Below are 21,783 nucleotides of genomic sequence, written 5' to 3' on the forward strand. Positions count from 1 at the left end.
CTGCAAGAAATTTGATGGGGGGTGGAATGTAATGGACACGGCAACGGAGCTAATAGAAATCAGGCTGTGGGTCTGACAGGAATTGGGAGGCGGATCTGAGAAATCAGATGGAAATGAGGCTGTGGGCGTAATAGAACCCCCACGGCCGAACTGGGGAAATTGGGCTTCGGTCCAGCAGAAGGCAGAAACGGGACAGTCATCTTTAGGTGAACCATCCAGATGACTGTTAGGAATCAGGCAGAGAGATTGATAGTGATTAGGTGGTGGATCTTATAGAAATAGGGCGGCCACTCCAAAAGAAATCAGGCAGTTGAACCAGTAGAGTGAGCAGTGGGGTCTGCTAGAACTCACGTGGCAGAACCAATAGAAATTGAGCAGGAGACCCAATAGGAACTGAGTAGCCATTCTGAAGGAAATTGGGCGGTAGGTAGTGACAAGAGGGACACAGTTGTGGGATCATGAGGGTGCGAGCAACTGGCACCCAGCTAGCTGATGGAAGGAGGGCGGAGCCTGGACCCCATGGAGGGGCCCCGGGGCTGGACCTGGCATCCCCCGCAGGTGCGGCAGCTCCAGGAGGGGGCAGCCCAGCTGCGGACGGTGTACGCTGGGGAGCATGCAGAGGCCATTGCCAGCCGGGAGCAGGAGGTGCTGCAGGGCTGGAAGGAGCTGCTGACCGCCTGTGAGGACGCCCGCCTGCACGTCAGCTCCACGGCTGATGCCCTGCGATTCCACAGCCAGGCCCGTGACCTGCTCTCCTGGATGGATGGCATCGCCAGCCAGATCGGGGCAGCCGACAAGCCCAGGTGCCCCTCTTCCCACCTCGGGCTTCCTACTGGCCACCCCCAGCCCGTGAGCCGCCCCCTTCCCGTGAGAAATCATAATAGCCAATACCTGGGGGGCACCTGGGTGTGAGGCACTGTACTAAATGCTTCACGTGTATTAGGACCCCTTGTCAGGCCTGGCCTTGGTGACTCAGAGCGCAGGGCATCCTCCTGCCTTCTGATCTTCCCCGTTGCCCACCACTGCCCTCCCCGTGGGATGGGCTGCAGCCAGGGTAGGGACAGCGACGTGTGGGACTGTATTTGTGGCTTAACCTAGTGGGTAGCGGGCACTGATGAAGTGATGGTGAGTTGGGTAAAGTTTTGGGGGAAAGGTTTTCCAGGTGGAGGGATAGCAAGTGCAAAGACCCTGAGGTAGACTGTGGTCATGCGTGTTTGAGGAAGAGCCAGACCATCATTATGGCTGGATGGAGTGAGTGAGGTGGGGGATTAGCGGAAGGTCACTCCAGATGCCCTGTGGCAGAGTAAGGAGAGCAAAGTGTAGAAATAGGTGGACCAGGAGGCCACTGCTATAGCCAGGTGAGAGGTAGGGGTGGCTTGGTCTAGTGTGATGGTTGTAGAGATAGGGAGAAGTGATTTATTTTAGGGATTAACATCTTTTCATTATGAAAAATTTCAAATATACAGAGAAGTAGCAGTAACGGTTAGTGACCCCCCCCCAATGTGGAGAGTAAACAGCCATCAACATCTGGCCCAACCTCTTTCATCTGTATGCTCCCCGACTCCCCCACCACCTCTTGCTCAGTTCTTTTTTATTTAAGATTTTATTTATTTATTTGACAGAGAGAGACACAGCGAGAGAGGGAACACAAGCAGGGGGAGTGGGAGAGGGAGAAGCAGGCTTCCCGCCGAGCAAGGAGCCCGATGTGGGGCTCGATCCCAGGACCCCGGGACCATGACCTGAGCCGAAGCAGACGCTTAATGACTGAGCCACCCAGGCGCCCCTCGCTGAGTTCTTTTAAAACAAAATCTCAGGTTTCACATCATCATGCAGGGTGTTTTAAAGTTATAAATGTCCAGTGTGACTGATGGATTAGCTTCAGGGGCTGAGAGGGAAAAAAAGGAGGCGTTATGGATGAATGATGGGTGAATTTACTGAGATGGAGAACTTCAGGGGAGGGCACTTTTAGGAAATAGGAGAGAATCAGAGAGATCATTCTAGACATACCAAGTCTTAGGTAGGCATCATTATGATGCGGGACCTTCAGAAATAAGTTTGGACCAAAAGAAAAGAAAAAAGTTTGGACATATTAAGTCTTATAAAGTGATACTTGCTGACTAGTGGGACCTTCAGAAATTTGGGATTTGTTTCGGACATATGATAGCTGAGAACAGTCCAATGGTTATATAATGCAAGCCATAAATATGAGCCACATAGAGAATTTAAGATTTTCTTGTAACGGCATCAAAAAAAGTACAAAGAAGCAAGTGAAAATTAACTTTAGTAATTCATTTTGTTTAACCCCTTATGCCCCAAATATTATCACTTCAATATGTAGTCAAAATTAAAATTCCTGAGGGGCGCCTGGCCGGCTCAGTCGGTAGAGCATGTGACTCTTGATCTTGGAGTCATGAGTTCAAGCCCCACGTTAGGGGTAGAGTTTACTTTTAAAAAAATTTAAAAATATTTAAAAAAAAATAAAAGTATCAAGATATTTTACTGTCCTCAAAATATGGTGTGTACTTTACATTTCCACACTAGTTCAGACCAGCCACATTTCTAGTGCTGCGTTGCTTACCCATGTCTCATGGCTACCTACCATTTGGATAGCACAGACGTAGAATATTCAGATCACTGACTAGTGGAGCCTTCAGAGGTATAGCTTTAAAAAAAATTAGGGAAAAAAATGGACCTTGAAATCTGAAGCTAGAATCATCAAAGTGTGACATTCTAGCACCTTGAAAAAAGTTGGAATCACTGAGTCAGTGAAGAACCTTGGCCCCTCCGAGCCTGGTCTAAGAAGGTGGGTGTCGTGTCCCAAGGTGCTCAGGGATTGGGGCTCCTCGGGAGTTGCATCTGTCATAGCGGCTACCTGAGACTCAGATTCCCACCCCCGGCCACCACCGTAGGGACGTGTCATCAGTAGAGGTGCTCATGAACTACCACCAGGGCCTGAAGACGGAGCTGGAGGCCCGGGTGCCCGAGCTGACAGCCTGCCAGGAGCTGGGGCGCTCTCTGCTGCTCAACAAGAGTGCCATGGCTGATGAGGTGGGAAGGGGCACTGCCGGGGGTCCCCCTCTGCCCTTGTGCCCATTGCGGTGGGAGCCGCCCTTGACGCGTTTCCTACCCGTGCGCCACTGCCAGATCCAGGCACAGCTGGACAAGCTGGGAACCAGGAAGGAAGAGGTGTCAGACAAGTGGGACCGCCATTGGGAATGGCTGCAGCAGAGTGAGTGCGGGCCCAGACACACAGGGCTCAAGGGCACAGGGACGCGCTCCGGCATGTTTGGAAAGGCCCGGAGGGTGACACAGCATGCAGGGTGCCCTGCAGCAAACATGAAGGCCTGGGAGGGTGGACAGGAAGACTGCCTTGCCATTGCATCCCTGGTGGCAGACACCTAGGGGAGAACCCGCTGCCCTCAGAGATACGCCCAGCCCCCCCTCAGTCCTGCAGAGCCCAGAGTGGTCAGGGCTGGGAGACAGGAAGCCGGAGGGTGTGGAGGGCCAGAGAAAACAGCCAGCACCCTGTGAAGGGCCCGCAGGTGCCGCCCCCATCACTCTTACCCCCAGTGTCTCCCCTCAGTGCTGGAAGTGCACCAGTTTGCCCAGGAGGCGGTGGTGGCCGATGCCTGGCTGACTGCCCAAGAGCCGCTCCTGCAGAGCCGGGAGCTGGGCAGCAGTGTGGACGAGGTGGAGCAGCTTATCCGGAGACACGAGGCCTTCCGCAAAGCGGCTGCCGCCTGGGAAGAAAGGTTCAGCTCCCTGCGGCGCCTGACCACGGTCAGCACCCCAGACCCTGCCCCAGCCAACCCCACACCCAGCCCTCTATGTGAGACAGACAGACTCAGCACTGTGTTGAGACTGATCCTTACTGGGCTCCCAGTCCAGTGGGGGAAGGGGGAACAGCCCTGTCACCAGCCCAGGGCTACGATGAGGGAAACATAAGGGGCTGTGGGGGAGCCCAGAATCGCTTGTCCTGGCTTAGGGGGCCCTGATCTGAGACTTGAAGAACGAGGAGAGAGGTCCTGGGTTGGGGGGACATTCAGGAAGGAGGCAGTGGGGGTCAGAAAGGCACCTAGACAAAGTGATGATTTAGCCGATTCTTAAAAGAACACTAAATGCCAAGGAAAATAGGAATTAAGTTTCCAGCAGGGAAAAGCATGGGCTCAGGACTGCACAGCCTTGCTTTTTCAATAATAGAAACTACTAAACTGAGCGGGGGAGGCAGACAACCCCCACCCACACACACACACACACACACACACACAAACGCCCCTCTACCTGACCCTGGCCCCTCCGTTCCCAGATAGAGAAACTCAAGGCGGAACAGAGCAAGCAGCCCCCCACCCCCCTGCTGGGGCGCAAGTTCTTTGGAGACCCCACGGAACTGGCGGCCAAGGCAGCGCCCCTCCTGCGGCCAGGGGGCTACGAGAGGGGCTTGGAGCCCCTGGCTCGCCGGGCCTCGGACACACTGTCGGCGGAGGTGCGGACCCGGGTGGGGTACGTGCGCCAGGAGCTCAAACCCGAGCGCCTCCAGCCGCGCATCGACCGGCTGCCGGAGATCCCGGGGAGGGTGGAGCCCCCGGCCCCGCCGGCCGCACCAGAGGATGCGGCGGAGACCTCCGGGGCCCTCGCGGCAGCGGAACAAGTCCGGCCGCGGCCGGAGCGCCAGGAGTCAGCTGACCGCACGGAGGAGCTGCCCAGGAGGCGGCGACCGGAGCGGCAGGAATCGGCCGATCAATCCGAGGAGGCTGCGCGGAGGCGGCGGCCAGAGCGGCAGGAGTCTGCGGAGCACGAGGCGGCACATAGCCTCACCCTGGGCCGCTACGAGCAGATGGAGCGGCGGCGCGAGCGGCGCGAGCGGCGGTTGGAGAGGCAGGAGTCCAGCGAACAGGAGACGCCGACCAGAGGGGAGCTGGCCAAGGGGTGAGGCCCCCGTGTGCCCGGGGAGTGAGGGAAAGGGGACGCAAAGAGTTCCTGGAGCCACGCAGGCCCAGTGGGGAGGGCGTCCAGGGCTCAGAACTGCTTAAGGTACTGTCCTGGTATCCGTTTTGCAGAGGGGGTAAGCTGGGGCTGAAAGAAGTTAGGAGAGGTACCTCTTGTCCCACAGCTAGGTGGCCTGGGCAGGAATTTTGTCCCCTCTGCCCCACAGTTTCTCTACTGGGCTAGTGGTGGAACCATCTTCTCCCTGACCAGAGATAAGACCCTTTATCGCAGTGTCAACCTTATAAACAGAAGACTTCTGTCATCTCCATTTTGTGGATGGGGACCCTAAGGCTCAGAAAGGGCAAATCACTCAGTTTGGACGAAGCAGACTGGAACCCAGACCTTGCAGACCTCAGTGTTAACCAGAGTGTGAGGAGCAGATTGATCCAATCAGCTGCATCCCCAGAAAGAGGCCTTTGTTCAAATAGGTTTGGAGACAATGACTTCTTGACTCCTTTTTAATTTTTGTATATCATGAACAGTTGCTGAGTCCCCATTCAGCGTGTGGTTTGTGCTAGGGACAGCAGTGACCAAACCAGCCTCAGCCCTGCTTTGATGGAGATCACAGTCCAGTGGGGGAAACAGACTTGTCACTGGATAGTGATGACCCAGAATGATCAGGGCCGGGATAGGGCAAGTCCAGGGGGCTTGGGAGCTCAGGGGGTGGGTGGAAAAGGGCAGCATAAGGTTCAAAGGCTTGAAGGCACCAGTCTGCATTTTTCTCCGGTTAAAACTCAAAGGAGAGGTTCTGTCCTCCATTCCCCAGACATGTCCCAAGTACCTATGGTGTGTAAGGCATGCATCTCAGAAAGGCAACTGCAGAGGTGGACAGGGGCCTGGCATCTCAGGCTAAGAGGTGGAGGCTCCTCCAGCCAACCTGGCTGGTCCCTGGGAGAGGGCACCCCAGTTCCATTGGGTCTTTCGGCCTCCCCCTCCCAGGAAGGCCACCCTGGCTGACATTGTGGAGCAGCTGCAGGAGAAAGAAGCAGGCCCAGGGCTCCCTGTTGGGGTAAGTCGAGCCTCAGAATGGGTGGGGGTATGGGGAACCCTCTCCTCAGAGCAGGAATCAAGACCCAGAAACACCAATGCCTAACCCTGCTTCCCCCGGATCTGAACCCTGTAGAGATTCTCAGGGGATGATGGAGAGGTCCCCCAGATGCCTCTCACAATCTGAAATTTTCTCCTTTAGAAAGATAAGGCCACCAGCCTAAGGAGACTCCTACCCCCTCTACACACAGACTCCCTACTCTTCACACATCTGTCCTGGGGTCTCAGATATCCTCACAGACAGCCACACACACACACACAGAAGTCCCCGATTCCTGGGACACCAATGTGCCTGCACCGCCACCTCCACAGAGCTAGCGCTTTCCTCCCCAAGATCGAGAGCGATTCCAAACCTAGGAATCCTGACAGTCTCACCCCCAACACCGATGGGGCCCCTAAGAGTTAAGCCTCCAGCCAGCCCTGAGGTCCTCCCATACTCGCCTCCAAGACAGATGGGCCCCCCAGACCCGTGAGTCCCCCAGACAGATGGCCCCAACAGCCCCCCTATGGACAGCACCCCTCTCCCCCCCTCCCTTCACACAGCCGTCGCTGCCTCAGCCTCGCGAGCTTCCCCCAGGCCGCCTGCCCAACGGGCTTGAGCCGCCCGAGCGGACACCTCGGCCAGACCGGCCGCGGGCGCGGGACCGGCCCAAGCCGCGACGGCGGCCGCGGCCCAGAGAGGGTGGTGAGGGCGGGGGAAGCCGGCGCTCGCGCTCCGCCCCGGCTCAGGGCGGCTCCGCCCCCGCGCCTCCGCCACCGCCCACTCACACAGTGCAGCACGAGGGCTTCCTGCTGCGCAAGCGCGAGCTCGACGCTAACCGCAAGTCGTCCAACCGGTGAGCGTGTGGGCGGGGTTTTGGAAGGCGGGTCCCAAGCTCAGAGTATCCAATAAGTGAATAGATGGGGCCTGAGGAGGGGGGTGGTACTAAACTTCAGGGAAATCCAACGGGTGGTGGGAGCAGGCGGGGCCTGAAGAGGGGCGGGGTTTAACGTCAAAGACTCAAATCTATAAACTGGAGGAGCGGGACCTAAACTTAGTGTGTCCAGTGGACGAGAGGGTGGCGCTTAAAGTGGGAGCCGGATCGGAAGAAAATGTTCCGAGTGCAAATAAGTTGCAAATCCAAACTCATAGCAATCAATTCAGGAGTTAACTAGAGCTAAGAGCCAGTCGGATATGAGGTCCGGTCTACAGGGTTCCAGTGGCTTGTGAGGTGCAGCCTGGGGAGGTCATCCAACCAATGAATGGGCTGGGCCCACCCTCCAAGTTTCAAATTGTTGCTGGGGTGGGCGGGAGAGGTCCGAAAAAGGGCAGAGCCCGAGCCTGAGGGCTGAGGTGGGGGGCGCATATAGGGGTCCAAAGAGTGATGTGCTTACTCTTGGAGTGTGGCTCATGGTTGTCCAACTGGTCCAGTTGGGAGGCTGAATCTGAGGAGAGGTGGAGCCAGAAAGGGAAGCGTTGGCCAATGAGCAGAGTGACGCCTGGACCCAAGATGTATGTGAAATGGGCAAAACAGGTTGAGATTTTGCCTTGAGGCAGTCTTTCTTCCTTGCGGTGAGGCCAAGGTGGTAATAAAGGGGCACCTAAGGTGTATTTCACTCTTGAGAGACTTCCTCCTCCACTGAGGCTTTGGCTGAATGGGGAGATAGGAAGACACTGGACCAATAGATCTCCTTTCACGGGATTCCATGGTCGGAGGAGGAGGGGCATGGAACATGCCCAAGCAAAGGCTTATGGAGAAGACAGCTTAAGTCTTGCCTTCAGGAGATTCAGCAAGGGGCGGGGGGATATGGAAGGGCAACCCCAGCGGGCTTGGAACCGAGAGTCTTAAGATTCTCCCCTCAGCTCAGGAACAGCCATAAGGAAGAGCACCCCAGCTTTAGGGCCCAACTAGGACAAAGGCCCAGAGGAAGGAAGGGTCAGGCCTTTTCAGCCATGAAGGGTGTTAATGAAGAGTTCCCAGGCAGAGTGCTGTGACTCTGCCTTGAGCCCCATATCGTCGCCCCAGGTCGTGGGTGAGCCTGTACTGCGTGCTCAGCAAGGGGGAGCTGGGCTTCTACAAGGACGCCAAGGGCCCGGCGTCTGGGGGCACACACGGCGGGGAGCCACTGCTCAGCTTGCACAAGGCCACCAGCGAGGTGGCTAGTGACTACAAGAAAAAGAAGCACGTCTTCAAGCTCCAGTGAGCCCCCCAATGGGCAAGAGGGAGGGATTCTAGGCCCAACTTCCCCCTCCCAGCAATACCCTGCTCCCCTGGAGGCTCGTTGGTGGACGGGTGGGCCGGGCCCCTGCCCCAGATTCCCCAAGTCCTGTGTCCCCTCCTACAGGACCCAGGATGGCAGCGAGTTTTTGCTCCAGGCTAAAGATGAGGTGAGATCTGGTCCTTTCTCTCCCCTGTCCGGACCTCAAGAATTACCTGGCTAGCTGGTTCCTGGCCCAGAGCGGTGGAGCTGTGAGCCAGAAATACAAGCCAGAGTCACCAGGCTGTGATGGGAAAGCCCACTGGCGTGAGATCACAGAGGAAGTTCCTAACCTATGGGGGGGAGGGGCAGGGATCAGGAGGGCTGCCTGGAGGCCCCAGGACAACGTCCAACCTCCCTGCCTTGGCCTCTGAGATGACACTGGAAAGATAAGAGGTGGGAGTTAGCTAAAAAGGGATGATAGAGGCAGAGAGAACTGCCAAGTGCAGAGAACCAGAGGTGTGGAAACGCAAAACATTTAACTGTGCTGGTGGAGGGTTCAAGGAGGAAGGATCCCAGAAAGGTTCCCAGGGGCTGGATCTCAGAGCATTGTGGGCCATTTGGAGGAGGTTGGAGTTTGTCCTAAAGGCACTAGGGAGCCACGGCAGACTTTTGAGCAAGATCGGGGGTGCTGGAGATTACAGCAATGTATAAGAAAGATCCTTTGGCAACAATGTGCAGGGTAGACTGGGGGGAGGGAGAGGGAGGTATGGAGCCCAGGAGGCAACCAGGACAGGGACCCACGTGGGAAAGCACAAGGCTGGACCCCAGCTGGCCTGTGGGAGGAGAGGAGGTGGCTGAGGGTGAACCTTGGGACTGGGGCTAAGGGGAGGGGTCGGGAGGAGAAGCAGGCGTGGTGGTGGTTTAAAGAGATGTTGAAAACAATGCTTGTTATCTCGTTCATCCTTACAAGAGGCTTTGGAGTAGGCCTGTATTCTCTCCGTGCCTTCTTATTTTTAAAATGGGGATAAAAATAGTTTTCCATTCTAGGGTTCTTGTGAGAAGTAAGTAAGTTGATACATATAGAGCCACCTCCGTGGCCTGGTGAATGTCAGTGCTCTATAAATGTCTGCTGATGTTACTGGTTTTTTGTTGTTGTTTATCTCTATAGTGGGAATTTGATATAATTCTATTGCATAGGATTAAGTGAATTAACCCGAAGAAGCACTTAGAACAGAGCCTGGCACATATTAAGGGCTATGTAACTGCATTATTATTATTAACCCATTTAAGATTGGGAAGCTGAACTTCAGAGGGCAGTCCAGTTGCAGGCTCATCTATTACACAGCCTCTCTTCTTCCAAATCCGGACTCTGTGCCCTGTTTCTCTCTCCAGGAGGAGATGAACGGCTGGCTGGAGGCTGTGGCCGCTTCCGTGGGAGAACACGCGGAGATCGCCCGCTGGGGACAGACACTACCCACCACGTCCTCTACAGACGAGGGCAACCCCAAGCGAGAGGCCGGGGAGCGCAGGGCCAGCGGGCGCCGGAAGTGACTTCCCAGCCCCTGGGCCTGACACACATCCCCGCCCCTTCTTTCCGCACTGTGGGCACAAAGACACTTTTTCTTCCGCAGGGGCGGGAGTCCCTGGTTCCACCGCCACTGCGGACGCGCCAAGATGGGCACTGTAAAGGAGGGGACTTCTGCACTCCAGGAAGTGGTGGGGGGATTGCTGCCCCTATAGCCATATCTCGGCCCCTTCCTGCTCGCCACCCCACCCCAGGTGCTGGGGCTCCATTATTTTTATGCAATAACTGAGTTGGGGGGGGCGGGTAAAGGGGCCAGCTGAGCCAAGCCCCCTGCCCGGATCTCCAGATCTTGCCCCAAGAAGCTGGGGTGGTAAGGGGCGATAATTCCTGCCCCCCCTCTCCGCCCTAGGGATGGGCACGGGGCCGCTGGTGAGGTCCCCTGGGCCATCCAGGGTGCTAGGGGGTGGGGAGGGGACGCCTCCTCCCCGCCTTTACCTCACTTCCAATGCTGCCTTGATCTCTGTCTGGGAAGGTGGACTGAGGGGGCCTTGGCCCCTACACTCCGCCGTCTCAGAGCCATGCGGTTAATTCCTGACTTAGTTTATTTTTGCAAAACGTCGACCTCCTCCTCCCCCGCCCCGCATCCGCGAAGGCTTTCAATGGGAGGGGCGTCAAAGCTCAAAACTGTCTTCCTCTCTCCTCCCCCCTCCAGCTGTAAATGACACTTCGTGAGGGGAGGGGCGAGGGGAAGCCCTCCCCCCCTGCATGCTTCTGGCAGGAGCACCTCCCTAGGGAGTGGGGGAACCGGGTTGTGGGCAGCCCCCATGGCCGCCTGGAGGAACCGCTGGGGCCCGGGGATGTGGGGCGGTGTGGCAGGCGCACACTGTATGTACCTATAATAAATCCTTTGGCTTTGACGGTATATGCCTGTTTGCTCGCGTTTCATGGGCTGCGCCGGGGAGGATGTGTGGGGCGGGGTGGAGGGGGCGGCGCAGGGAAAGACTGTGGCTGCAGAGAACATTTAGATGTCCTCTCGGTGTGTACTAATTTCGGGAACTAAACACATGTCCCCGACGAAACACCTGGATTCTGTTCTTAAAATGGGAACCAGAAGGATAGAGGAATGTTTCGCTAGCCCTTGTATTTGAACTTCCTCAAAGGGCAGTACGCCCTTTGCAGTACGCCCCGTCCAGCACAGGAAAGGCTGGTCCCTTTAAGGAGGCGGAGAATTTAACTGCGACGGGTGAGCTCTTTGTCCAATCGCTGGCGGCTCCGGGAGTCTCCAGGCCAATGAGCAGGCGGTGGGGGCGGGGCCCGAGTACAGACCCGGAAGCGGGTGCTGGCCGGCCGGCTCGCCCGGGGACCATGGCAGCCGCGGCTCCTGCTGCCGATGGGGTCCCAGGTCCGGGGCCTCCCGGGGAGGTGATTCATCTGAACGTGGGAGGCAAGAGGTGAGTGTAGGAAATTCCTGAGGCCCCCACCTCGGGGGCGGGGAGCGGAATGGGAGTACCCGCCTCTCCCGGGGGGAATCCTTGTCCATCAAGGATTGCTCCGCCTCCTGTTGAAGGCGCGAGTGCCTGGACTGACGCGGTGGCTAGGGAGCCGCGTTCCTTACCCTTCCTCCAACCCCTCGCGTCTGCTCACTTTCCCCGCTTAGATTCAGTACCTCTCGCCAGACTCTCACCTGGATCCCAGACTCATTCTTCTCCAGGTGATCGGGAGAGCGAGTTTGGGGCGGGCTGTGCGGGGGGGGGGGGGTTCGGGAAGAGACTGTATGGGGAGCCCTAATCCCCCCACTCACCCTCCCCACCCCACCGCCCGCACACACACACCCTGGCCCGTGACACCTGCTCTGTGTCCCCTCCCTGCAGTCTTCTGAGCGGACGCATCTCGACACTGAAAGATGAAACCGGAGCCGTGAGTAGGGCATAGAGCTGAAATGGGGCAGCGGGGTAGGAGGAGGGACAGGATACCCACTCAGCCCCGCTCTTTGCCCCATCTGTCCTCTGCCCCCCTTCCGGCAGATCTTCATCGACAGGGACCCCACCGTCTTCGCCCCCATCCTCAACTTCCTGCGCACCAAAGAGTTGGACCCCAGGTTTGCATGGGGATAAGGGGACCCCACCGTCTTCACCTTCTTCCCCTCAGAATGTTCACTTAAGCTCCTCGATCCTATTTAAATCGTGTCCTTAGAGTTTACCCCAAACACACACACACACACACAAACACACACACACATTTTCATTGCCCATATATATCATTGCTGTGTAGAATCTTGATCCAGTCAAAACTTGCTGCTGCTTGGGATTCTCTGTGCAGTTTTGAAAATTTCCCCCTCAGAATTCTCCACCCACTCCCACTCCCCAGACTCTGACCCTTAATCAATTCTGCTACCCAGGGGTGTCCATGGTTCCAGCCTCCTCCACGAAGCCCAGTTCTATGGGCTCACTCCTCTGGGTAAGTGGGGGCCCCATTAGCATCCTCGTTGCATAGAAAACGAGCTCCAGCTCTCCTGATGCTCCCTCTCCCCCTCTCCTGAAAGAAGTTTGGGTTAGAACTGAGAGCACTGGAATTGGTCCTGGGTCTCAGGGGGAGTGGTGGAGAATGAGCTAGGGGAGGGGGATAGGATCTGCCTCAGTACTCTCCCAAGTCCCAGCTTTCGAGTTATTCTGCCTCAGTTCGACGCCTGCAGCTGCGGGAGGAGTTGGACCGATCTTCTTGTGGAAACGTTCTCTTCAACGGTTACCTGCCTCCGCCAGGTGGGCACAACCAAGGGTTGGAGGGGAGGGAGGGGGGACTGAAGACTACATTTCCCATAAGGTCGCAGCTGTGAGCCCTGAGACACTATGGGAGTTGTAGTCCTATATCAGAGGCCGTCCTGATGGAAAGGAAGTAGGAAACAGCGTTTCCAATGAGGCAATGGGCCAGCTAGCCTCACTGAGGCTCAGAAGTATGCCCTAGAGCCTGAAGGGGGTTTCGGTCCAGGTTTGATTTCCCTGTGGGGAAACTTAGGAAGAACCGGGGTCCTTTGCGTGGAGGGAAGAAATAATAAAGGGGAGATAATCTCCTTGGGACCTTGGATCAGCCACCCCACTGGCCATGGAAAATATGCCCCAGGGGTTATTGGGAACTGTAGTCCACTAGGCTTTGCTGGTGGGTAGAAGGAATAAAATGGGGAAGTTCAATTTATGACTATTTCCCTAATCTCAGTAGGGAAATAGTCATAAATTTCATGAAGTTTGCCAAATATGAAGATCTCTGCTTTTGTTTTCTTAACTTAGTTTTACTGTGTTGTTTTTAAAAAGTCATTTTTTAAAGTTTATTTATTTATTTAAGTAATCTTTACACCCTCACGGGGCTCAGACTCACAACCCTGAAATCAAGAGTCACACGTTCTTCTGACTGAGCCAACCAGGCGCCCAGTACAAAAGTCATTTTGAATAGAAGCTTTATATCACTACCTTTATACCATAAATAAGTGAATATGAAAATAAAACCCCCCAAATACCAATGTTGTGATGCTTCTGCCTGTCAAGGAGATAGATAGATAGACTTCTGTTTCTTAAAACAGAAGATTAGCAAACACTGAAAAGGTAGCATATGAGGGCAGCACCAAACTGATTCGTCCTTTGTGATGGGCTCAAAGGAACTGAAAAGGGAGTAATTTGCTGTGTGATTGCATGTCCTTGAGTGCCATGTCCCCACACCACCTACAATCTTTTCCCCAGGAGACTATGCCCCACATGGGGGGAAATCAGTATCTGGCCTATTTAAAGTGCTTGTGACGTGGCAGTTATTACAATTAATTACAATTATTGTTGCTCTGCTCCTTCTCCCTGCCATAGTGTTCCCAGTAAAGCGGCGGAACCGGCACAGCCTAGTGGGACCCCAGCAGTCAGGGGGGCGTCCAACCCCCGTTCGACGCAGCAACACAATGCCGCCCAACCTGGGCAATGCAGGGCTGCTGGGCCGAATGCTGGATGAGAGAGCCCCTCCCTCCCCATCGGGTACGTTTCTGTCCCCTGGGAGGCTGGGGCACCCAGTGGGGTCCCTGTGACCCCGCCGTGATCCCCGTTCTTCCCACCCCCAAGGGCTACCGGAGGAGCCGGGGATGGTGCGCCTAGTGTGTGGACACCACAACTGGATCGCTGTGGCCTACACCCAGTTCCTCGTTTGCTATAGGTGCTCGGGGCGGGTGGTGGCCAGAGGCCCGAGCCCTGTCGATGGGGAGGGCTCACGGTGAGGGTTGACGATATCCCCCCATCCCCCAGGCTCAAGGAAGCCTCTGGCTGGCAGCTGGTGTTTTCCAGCCCACGCCTGGACTGGCCCATTGAGCGACTGGCACTCACAGCTCGGGTGCTTGGTGGGGCTTTGGGTGAGCATGACAAGATGGTGGCAGCGGCCACGGGCAGCGAGATCCTGCTGTGGGCTCTGCAGGCAGAAGGCGGTGGCTCCGAGATAGGTAGGGTACCAGGACTTTTCCAGAACCTTCCGCCCTTTAGAATTATGCTTCAGCCTATGGTCTGTTAGAATTCTCTACCCCACTGGAATCCTGTGGCCTGTTAGAATAACCCACCCTATACGGTTCTCACGCCCATGAAGATTCTTTGCATTATTAAGATGTTCCAACCCTTTAGAATTCTGTATCCTGTTAGAATTCCTTGGCTTGTAGAAAAATCCACCCACATACAATTCTCCCCTCCGTCAGAATTCCCTGCCCTGTTAGATCTCCATGCCAGTAGAACCCCAGAGCCTGTTAGAATCTGCATTCCCATTAGAAATCTCTGTTTGCCTTGTTGAAAATCTCCACCATGGTAGAATTCCACACCCTGTCAGGAATCTGGCCCATGGAATCCTCTGGCCCTCGGAGGTCTTCCTGCCCCCTCCCTTCTCCCTCATGAAGCAGGGGTCCCGGCTGAGTGCTCATTGCCCTCCACAGGAGTCTTCCATCTGGGGGTGCCCGTGGAGGCCTTATTCTTCGTTGGGAACCAGCTCATCGCCACAAGCCACACGGGGCGCATCGGGGTGTGGAATGCCGTCACCAAGCACTGGCAGGTCAGGGTGCTGGCCAGCCTGGCTGCCTCCTTCCCTGGTGGGGTGTCCAGACCATACAGACCCGGGGCGGGGTTCCTTTCTGCCCTGCCCCACCTACAGAGCGCCAGAGAACCCAACGGTGGACCAGATCCTGGTCGGGGTGCTGGCGCAATAAAGGCCTAAGGGACGTCAGGTCAGGGAGGCCTTCTGGAAGAGGGGCTGCTGGACGGACAGGAAAGATGGTGGGTTTGCAAAGGAGGAGAGAGGAGTCTCCAGGCACTGAATGGGGGGGTGGGGGGAGTGGAGACACTGTAGGAGACAGAAACCCAGAGGGAGACGAGCGAATGTCTGTCATTCCCTCTGCCCTCCCAAGCCCTGTCCAGAATGCAAGGAAAAAGACACCTGCAGTGTTGCTTTCTCCTGTCCCGTGTGTTTGGGAGAGACAGACAGAGACGGAAGGAAACAGACAAATAGAAGTAGAGCAAGTCAGAAAGAGGGGACAGAGCGAGGGAAGGGTGGACAGAGAGAAAGGCAGTGTGGTTACGTGAAGGGATACAGAGAGACAGACAGGACTAGAAAAAGCCAGAAATACAGAGTCAAAGAGAGGCCAAGAGACAGAGGCGCTGACTCAGAGATTTCCAGAGATGGGGAGACACAGATGGAGATAGTCCTGGAGCAGGTGAGGCTGGAGAGAAGCGGACCTAGAAACCTAGGGTGGGTTCTGGAGTTGGGGGGGGGTGCCCTGAGGGGTGCTGTGGAGGTGGAGGCAGGGACGCCTGCCTGTGCCCCAGCCAGTCCCGCCTGCCCCCAGGTCCAGGAGGTACAGCCCATCACCAGCTATGATGCGGCAGGCTCCTTCCTTCTCCTGGGCTGCAGCAATGGCTCCATCTACTATGTGGGTGAGCAGCGGCCAGCACCCCTCATGCCCGAGAACCTTCCCGGGGAAGTGGGAGAAGAGGGGAAAGCCTGGGCACCTCGAACAAGCCCGCTCTACCCTCCCTGCCCACCCCAGATGTGCAGAAGTTTCCCCTGCGCATGAAGGACAACGACCTCCTCGTCAGCGAACTCTACCGGGACCCGGCAGAGGACGGGGTCACGGCCCTCAGCGTCTACCTCACCCCCAAAACCAGTAAGCTCTGATGGGCTCCCCGCCCTGCCATCAGCCCCGGCCCACAGCTGGCTCCCCACCACTTGTGGAGCGTGACCAGTGAGATTTAGGAGGGGCCGGGAGGGGAGATTGAACTCTTGTTCAGTCATTCAACAAACACTCACCGGGCACCACTTGTGCACAAGTACTGTTCCAGGGGCTGCACTGTGGCGGGCCCCTCCAACCAGGGCAGAGCTGGCCCCTAGTACTTCATCTTTGTGTTTCTTTTCCACCCCTGCATTTAGGGCATGACGCCTGCATGCTCATAAAACAAAGAAGGTGCACGTTTTACAGTTCTCTCACTTGGGACAGTTTTTTTGTTTTGGTTTCTTGACTTCAAATGCAGAGCAATAGGCTCCTTTGTGTTTGTTTTTTATTGAGCTGTGATTCACACAGCAGAGCATTCACCATTGGAAAGTGTACAATTTAGTGACTTTTAGGAGATTCACAAGGTTGTGCACGCATCACTACTATGGAGTTCCCGAACAGGATTGTTAGCACCCCAAAAAGGAACCCTGAACTCGTTAGCCATCATACCCTGTTCTCCCTCCTGACAGCCCCTGGAAACCTAATCTACATTCTGCCTCTGTGGATTGGCCGATTCTGGACATTTCATGTAAACAGGACCATAACAATATGCAGCGTTTCGTGTCTGGCTTTTTTCACCTAGCATAATGGCTCTTTTGTAAATTTCTTTTTTCTTTCTTCTTTTTTTTTCATGGGGAGTGCTTTCTGGATCTTAAGATGACCTTGCCTGCTCCCATGTTGTGAAGGTTTTCCCCTGTCCTTTCTCTTAGAGGCTTTGCAGTTTTAGCTTTTTATATACAGGTCTCTGCTGCTTCTCCCATTACTTTTTATGTATGGCGTGAGGTAAGGGCCGCGCTCCATTTTTTTCCCAGCAGCAGTAAATGAGTAACACACCTAACTTCACACCTGTCATCAGCTTTCCTCCCTGGAAGGCCCCTTGCTGATTTCATGTATTTATTCCTTTCTTCCCCACCCCTCTGCCCACCACATGCCTCCACACTGTTATTTCTTCATTTGTTTGTGTCCTTACAAAATGGGTGTTGTCAGCAGGCTTTGGATTCGCAGAAATGCTCCTGGGTGTATATGTCAATTTTCCCCTTAGTTTTGCCCACCCTGCCCTAGGTTTAATGTCTGTCCAGGTGGCTGTGCACAACCCTAATCCATGGCTTTGAGCCTCTGCACAAAATACGAAAACCACGTTTTACCTACCCTCATTCCTTAAGATGGTCCATTAAGTCTCTGACCACTGCAAAATTATCGTGCCCGTCTGGAAAGTTGGCGAGGGTGGGCCGTCCCTCAGACACTGGGTTGCGTTTTCTTGTCTTGCCGTCTGTTTATATGTCTGTTTTTCAGTCTTTTGCTCTGTAACCCCATCTCCTTCTGTGTCTGTCTGTCACTGTATCCCTCTCCGGAGATCCAGTTTCTTGGTACCCTTTGCCTCCCTGTTTCTCTATTTTTCTATCTCTGTCCCCTGTCTTATGAGCTCTGTCTGTCTCTGTCTCTCTCTTGTTTTCTGTCTCTGCTTCTCGCTCTCTCTGTCTCTGATCTGTCCCTCTCTTCATCCTCGGCCCCTCCCCAGGTGACAGTGGGAACTGGATTGAGATCGCGTATGGCACCAGCTCCGGGGGCGTGCGGGTCATCGTCCAGCACCCTGAGACCGTGGGCTCAGGGCCCCAGCTTTTCCAGACCTTCACCGTGCACCGCAGCCCCGTCACCAAGATCATGCTCTCGGAGAAACACCTCATCTCAGGTGGGCCTCGCCGGGCTGCCCCTGCTGCGCGTCTCTCTGCAGGACACTGGCCCAGGTCGGAGTGTGAAACCGGGGGGTGGGGGAGGGAATTTTAACCTGGGACAATAATTGCAGAAGTGTGAGATGGGTCCTGTAAGGGGACCCATCCAGGTGAGAGTAATTCATCAGTTCCCCAAACATGGCTTGAGCACCTGCTGTGTGCCAGGCACAGGGGATAGAGTGACGGACAAGACAGGCCAAGTCCCTACCCCTGCGGAGCTGATGTTCTGCTGGGGATGGCAGATGATAAATACGTCAGAATAGAAATCACCAACAGGCAATGATGAAGACCAGGAATGAAAGCAGAGCTGTGTGAGTGGCTAGAGCTCGGTGGGGTCACTGGGGAAGGATCTTTGAGCAGAAACAAAGGAATGCCCCCCCCCCCCGTGGGGACAGGCATTCCAGCAGAGGGAACAGGCATTGCAAAGGCTCTGAGCTGGGAGGATGAGGGATGGATCTGAGGAGGAGCAGGGAGCCCCTGTGCCTGGAGCGGTGTGGGCGAGGGAGAGGGTGGGGCTTTGTGAGCCATGCAGAAGACCCTGTCCTTGACCTGGCACAGGTGTTCACAGGGTCCCCCTGGCTGTGTGTGGGGCCAGGCTCTGGGGGCAGGACAGGAGCAGGGAGTCCAGGGAGGAGGTGATGGTGAACAGGACCAGGGTGGGGACAGTGGCAGGGTTAGGTGAGGTCAGGCTCTGGAACGATTTTGGAGGCAGGACCAAGAGGATTTTTAACCATTTGGAGTTCTGGGGCAGAGCGAACTCTCTGAAAGGGAAGAATTCAAAGGGGCCCGAATCCTGACACCTTTGCGGGGGTCATCGTGGGGCTCGGGAGGGTGGGGCAGTGGGGATGCAGGCCTGACCTGCCGCCCGCCCCCCCTTGCTCCTCAGTCTGTGCCGACAGCAACCACGTGCGCACGTGGTCCGTGACTCGCTTCCGGGGCATGATTTCCACCCAGCCCGGCTCCACCCCGCTCGCTTCCTTCAAGATCCTGGCACTGGAGTCGGCCGACGGGCATGGCGGCTGCAGCGCCGGCAATGACATTGGTGCCTACTAGCCCCTGGCACCCCCCCCCCCCCCCCGCCCCATGCGCCCTGCCTGACTCCCACTGGCCTCCATTGGCCCCTTACCTGACCTGCCCAGCGGGCCTGGTTGACCTCCATTCACTCCTTGCCACCCCGCATTGAATTCTGTTACCCCATCGAGTCCTCTGCCTGCCACCTGACCCAGGATCCCCACGCTGCATCCGTGAACTCCACTGACTGTTGCTGACCCCCAGCCCTTTCTGAGCTCACCCAATTCCAGAAACCTGGGAATGCAGACCTGGGGTCCTGGGAGGGATTCATCGGTGGGGAAGGAGGCAGAGCCCTGACTCCCCCCTCCCCCGTCCTGGCCCAGGCCCCTACGGCGAGCGGGATGACCAGCAAGTGTTCATTCAGAAGGTGGTGCCCAGCGCCAGTCAGCTCTTTGTGCGCCTTTCATCTACTGGCCAGCGGTGAGGACCGTCCCATCAAATGGGGTTGGGGGGTGGTCGGAGGAGAAGGCAAGATCCCAGCTGGGTCGTGGAGGCCAAAAGAGGGGACACTTGAAGGAATAAAGGCTAAAAGGGAGCACAGGGCCGGGTCCTAGGTTTGGGGGCTGGAGGAATCAAAGGTGTGACGCATGGTTGGCGGTGAAGCTGGAGAAATCCCAGGCACCCCTGCTGGACCTCAGGCAGGTGGCCCAGGGTGGTCAGGGCCCGGGGTGGGGGCAGGAGGCGCGGGCGCAGGTGTCCGGGCCAGGGGGTGGGGTGCGGGCCGCGGGGGAGGTGCTCGCCCCAGCCTGGGAAGGGGGCCTGTGACGGTTTTCTTGAGGAGGGAGCCCTGGGGTTCCCAAGGCTGGAAGTGACCAAATAGGACATCCAATGGGGTGCGCATGGTCCGGGAGCTGGAGCAGTGACCAGGCTGCAGGGGGCCTGTCAATCACGCGTAAGAGCCGAGATTGCCCTGAGTGGGCTGGGGAGCCATGGGGCAGCACAGTGGGGAGCACTGTGGGGGCTGGACTGGAGGTTGGATAGGAGCCCCAGAGCCCAGGGAGGAGGCTGGGACAGGTGCCTGACGGGAGCAGGCAGCACTTGACCAGGGCCAGACAGGAGGGGAGGAGGGGGCCCTGGGAGAGACCCTGGAGGCCGAGGGAACTGGCCTTGGGGAACGATAGGAGGTGAGGGAGGTGCCCAGGATGACTCAGGCCTTCCTTGTGACGGGACCAGGGCAGAGCTTCAGATCTGGGGGAGAATCCCAACATCCCGGGACATGTTGGGGCTGCCGGGCGGGAGCCATCCAGGAGGCAGCTGCACCCAGAAAGAGTGCACTGGGGAAGGATAAGGGGGCTTGGGGTGGTGGTTGCAGAGGCAGGAACAGAAGCCATAACGGTGGGGTCTGAGGCCCGGTGAGAAGACGCGCTAGGGCCAGGGTGACCCCCTCCCCTTCTGTCTTAGGGTGTGCTCCGTGCGCTCGGTGGACGGCTCCCCCACCACTGCCTTCACGGTGCTCGAGTGTGAGGGCTCCCGGCGGCTTGGCTCTCGGCCCCGGCGGTACCTGCTCACCGGCCAGGCCAACGGCAGCCTGGCCATGTGGGACCTGACCACCGCCATGGACGGCCTCGGCCAGGCCCCTGGTACTCCCTGCCCCGCCCCCAGGCCCCTCTCCTCAACCCCCTTCCCCAGTCTCCCTCCCCAAGCCCTTGGCCTCTGACCCCTTCCCTCTGCCTTTGAACCCTACCTTGCCCCTGCTTGTCCACCCCTCTCTCTTAGCATCTGACCCCTGTCCCTGGACCTCTGCATTTTTCCTCCTATCCTGACCTCAGTCCTTGCACACAACGTGTGTCCCTTGCCCAGTGATCCTTGTCTTGCCCCCCGACCTGTTTCCTTGCCCCCCAGCCGGTGGCCTGACAGAGGAAGAGCTGATGGAGCAGCTGGAGCAGTGTGAGCCGACGCCGCTGTCTTCCTCCAGGAGCTCTCTCCCCAGCCCCTCCCCCCGCACCTCTCTCACCAGGTAGGCCTGACCCCACTTCCCCTTTGTGCAGTGGGGGCGGGGGGGGGTTGCTGCTCACCTGCCTCGGATGACCCAGATGACCCGCACTGACCCTCATCACCCCCCCCCACCGCAGTCTTCACTTAGCCTCCAGCAACACCTCCCTGTCTGGCTGGCGCGGGAGCCCAAGCCCCCCACAGGCTGAGGCCCGGCGTCGTGGGGGAGGCAGCTTCGTGGAACGCTGCCAAGAACTGGTCCGGGGTGGGCCAGAGCCCCGACGGCCACCGACACCAGCCCCTCGGCCCCCCGTGGGGCTGGGAGCTCCCCTTGCGCCCCCCAAGGTGAAGCTCAATGAAACTTCCTTCTGAACACAGCTGCCATGGTGCCTTTGGATACCCAGGTCCCCGGGGGGAGGGTCGGGGGGGGGGTTTCTGGTGCCTCCCTGCTTCCTGTCAGAGCCCTGGGTTCAGGGCCAGGGCCTCCTTGGAGTGGTCACTGTTACTAGGCCCCCACTGTACCCCCTTTTCTGGAGCCAAAGTCACCCTCCCCTAATAAAGTTCTCACTGCCAACACCTTGCTGACATTCCTAGAGGGTTTGGGGACCCCCAGGGAAAGGGTCGGAGAGATGTGGGGACTGGCCAGATGTCCGGCTATAGATTCAGGAACATCTGGCTCTCTCTCACTTTAAGCGAAGAAAGAGAACGTAATGGTTTGCCCCTGGCTTCAGGCATAGCTGGATCCAGGGATTCAAAAACTCATCCAGAATGTCTTTCCACCTTTTGGCTTTGCTTGCCTCTGGGATGCATCATTCTCAGTCAGGTTTTCCCCTCTGGGTGCCAAGATGACTCCAGGTACCTCCTTAGCAACTTTTTTTTCTCTCTAGCAGCAGCAGCAAAAAAAAAAAAAAAAGAAAAAAAAATCACACGACTGATTCTTACTGGCTCGAATGTAGTCAGATGGCCACCCCTGAACCAATCACTATGGTGGCCCGTGTGATGGAGGCCTTCCATTGTTCCAAGGGTCCTGTGCCCTCACAAGC

The 21,783-nt window shown here is 56.8% G+C and overlaps 2 protein-coding genes across 8 annotated transcripts in view; both read left to right on the forward strand.

Annotated features, from left to right (window-relative positions):
- The window catches only part of SPTBN4 (spectrin beta, non-erythrocytic 4), a 72,447-nt gene extending 61,793 nt beyond the window's left edge, over positions 1-10,654 (forward strand). For 2 of the 7 annotated variants that reach the window (XM_027619090.1, XM_027619094.1), the window contains 10 exons: positions 559-803; positions 2,910-3,048; positions 3,145-3,229; positions 3,584-3,780; positions 4,307-4,926; positions 5,926-5,995; positions 6,577-6,869; positions 8,040-8,213; positions 8,359-8,401; positions 9,607-9,765. In XM_027619090.1, the coding sequence (XP_027474891.1) occupies positions 559-803; positions 2,910-3,048; positions 3,145-3,229; positions 3,584-3,780; positions 4,307-4,926; positions 5,926-5,995; positions 6,577-6,869; positions 8,040-8,213; positions 8,359-8,401; positions 9,607-9,765 (2,025 nt within the window). Of the gene's footprint in view, positions 1-558; positions 804-2,909; positions 3,049-3,144; positions 3,230-3,583; positions 3,781-4,306; positions 4,927-5,925; positions 5,996-6,576; positions 6,870-8,039; positions 8,214-8,358; positions 8,402-9,606 lie in introns of all 7 variants that reach the window. The other 5 variants (XM_027619095.1, XR_003524202.1, XM_027619092.1 and 2 more) reach the window with 5 other exon arrangements.
- A 422-nt stretch (positions 10,655-11,076) lies between these two features.
- Positions 11,077-21,316, forward strand: SHKBP1 (SH3KBP1 binding protein 1). Its single transcript, XM_027620276.2, has 18 exons — positions 11,077-11,190; positions 11,397-11,450; positions 11,611-11,656; positions 11,764-11,837; positions 12,138-12,196; positions 12,418-12,498; positions 13,585-13,746; positions 13,831-13,921; positions 14,011-14,201; positions 14,679-14,794; positions 15,585-15,672; positions 15,786-15,902; positions 17,527-17,697; positions 18,624-18,779; positions 19,132-19,228; positions 20,210-20,388; positions 20,651-20,765; positions 20,881-21,316. The coding sequence occupies exons 1-18, from the start codon at positions 11,105-11,107 to the stop codon at positions 21,110-21,112; spliced, it is 2,115 nt and encodes a 704-aa protein (XP_027476077.1). The 5' UTR covers positions 11,077-11,104; the 3' UTR covers positions 21,113-21,316.
- The last annotated feature ends 467 nt before the right edge of the window (positions 21,317-21,783 follow it).

Source organism: Zalophus californianus, chromosome 17, assembly GCF_009762305.2.
Source record: "Zalophus californianus isolate mZalCal1 chromosome 17, mZalCal1.pri.v2, whole genome shotgun sequence".
Classification (NCBI taxonomy): domain Eukaryota; kingdom Metazoa; phylum Chordata; class Mammalia; order Carnivora; family Otariidae; genus Zalophus; species Zalophus californianus.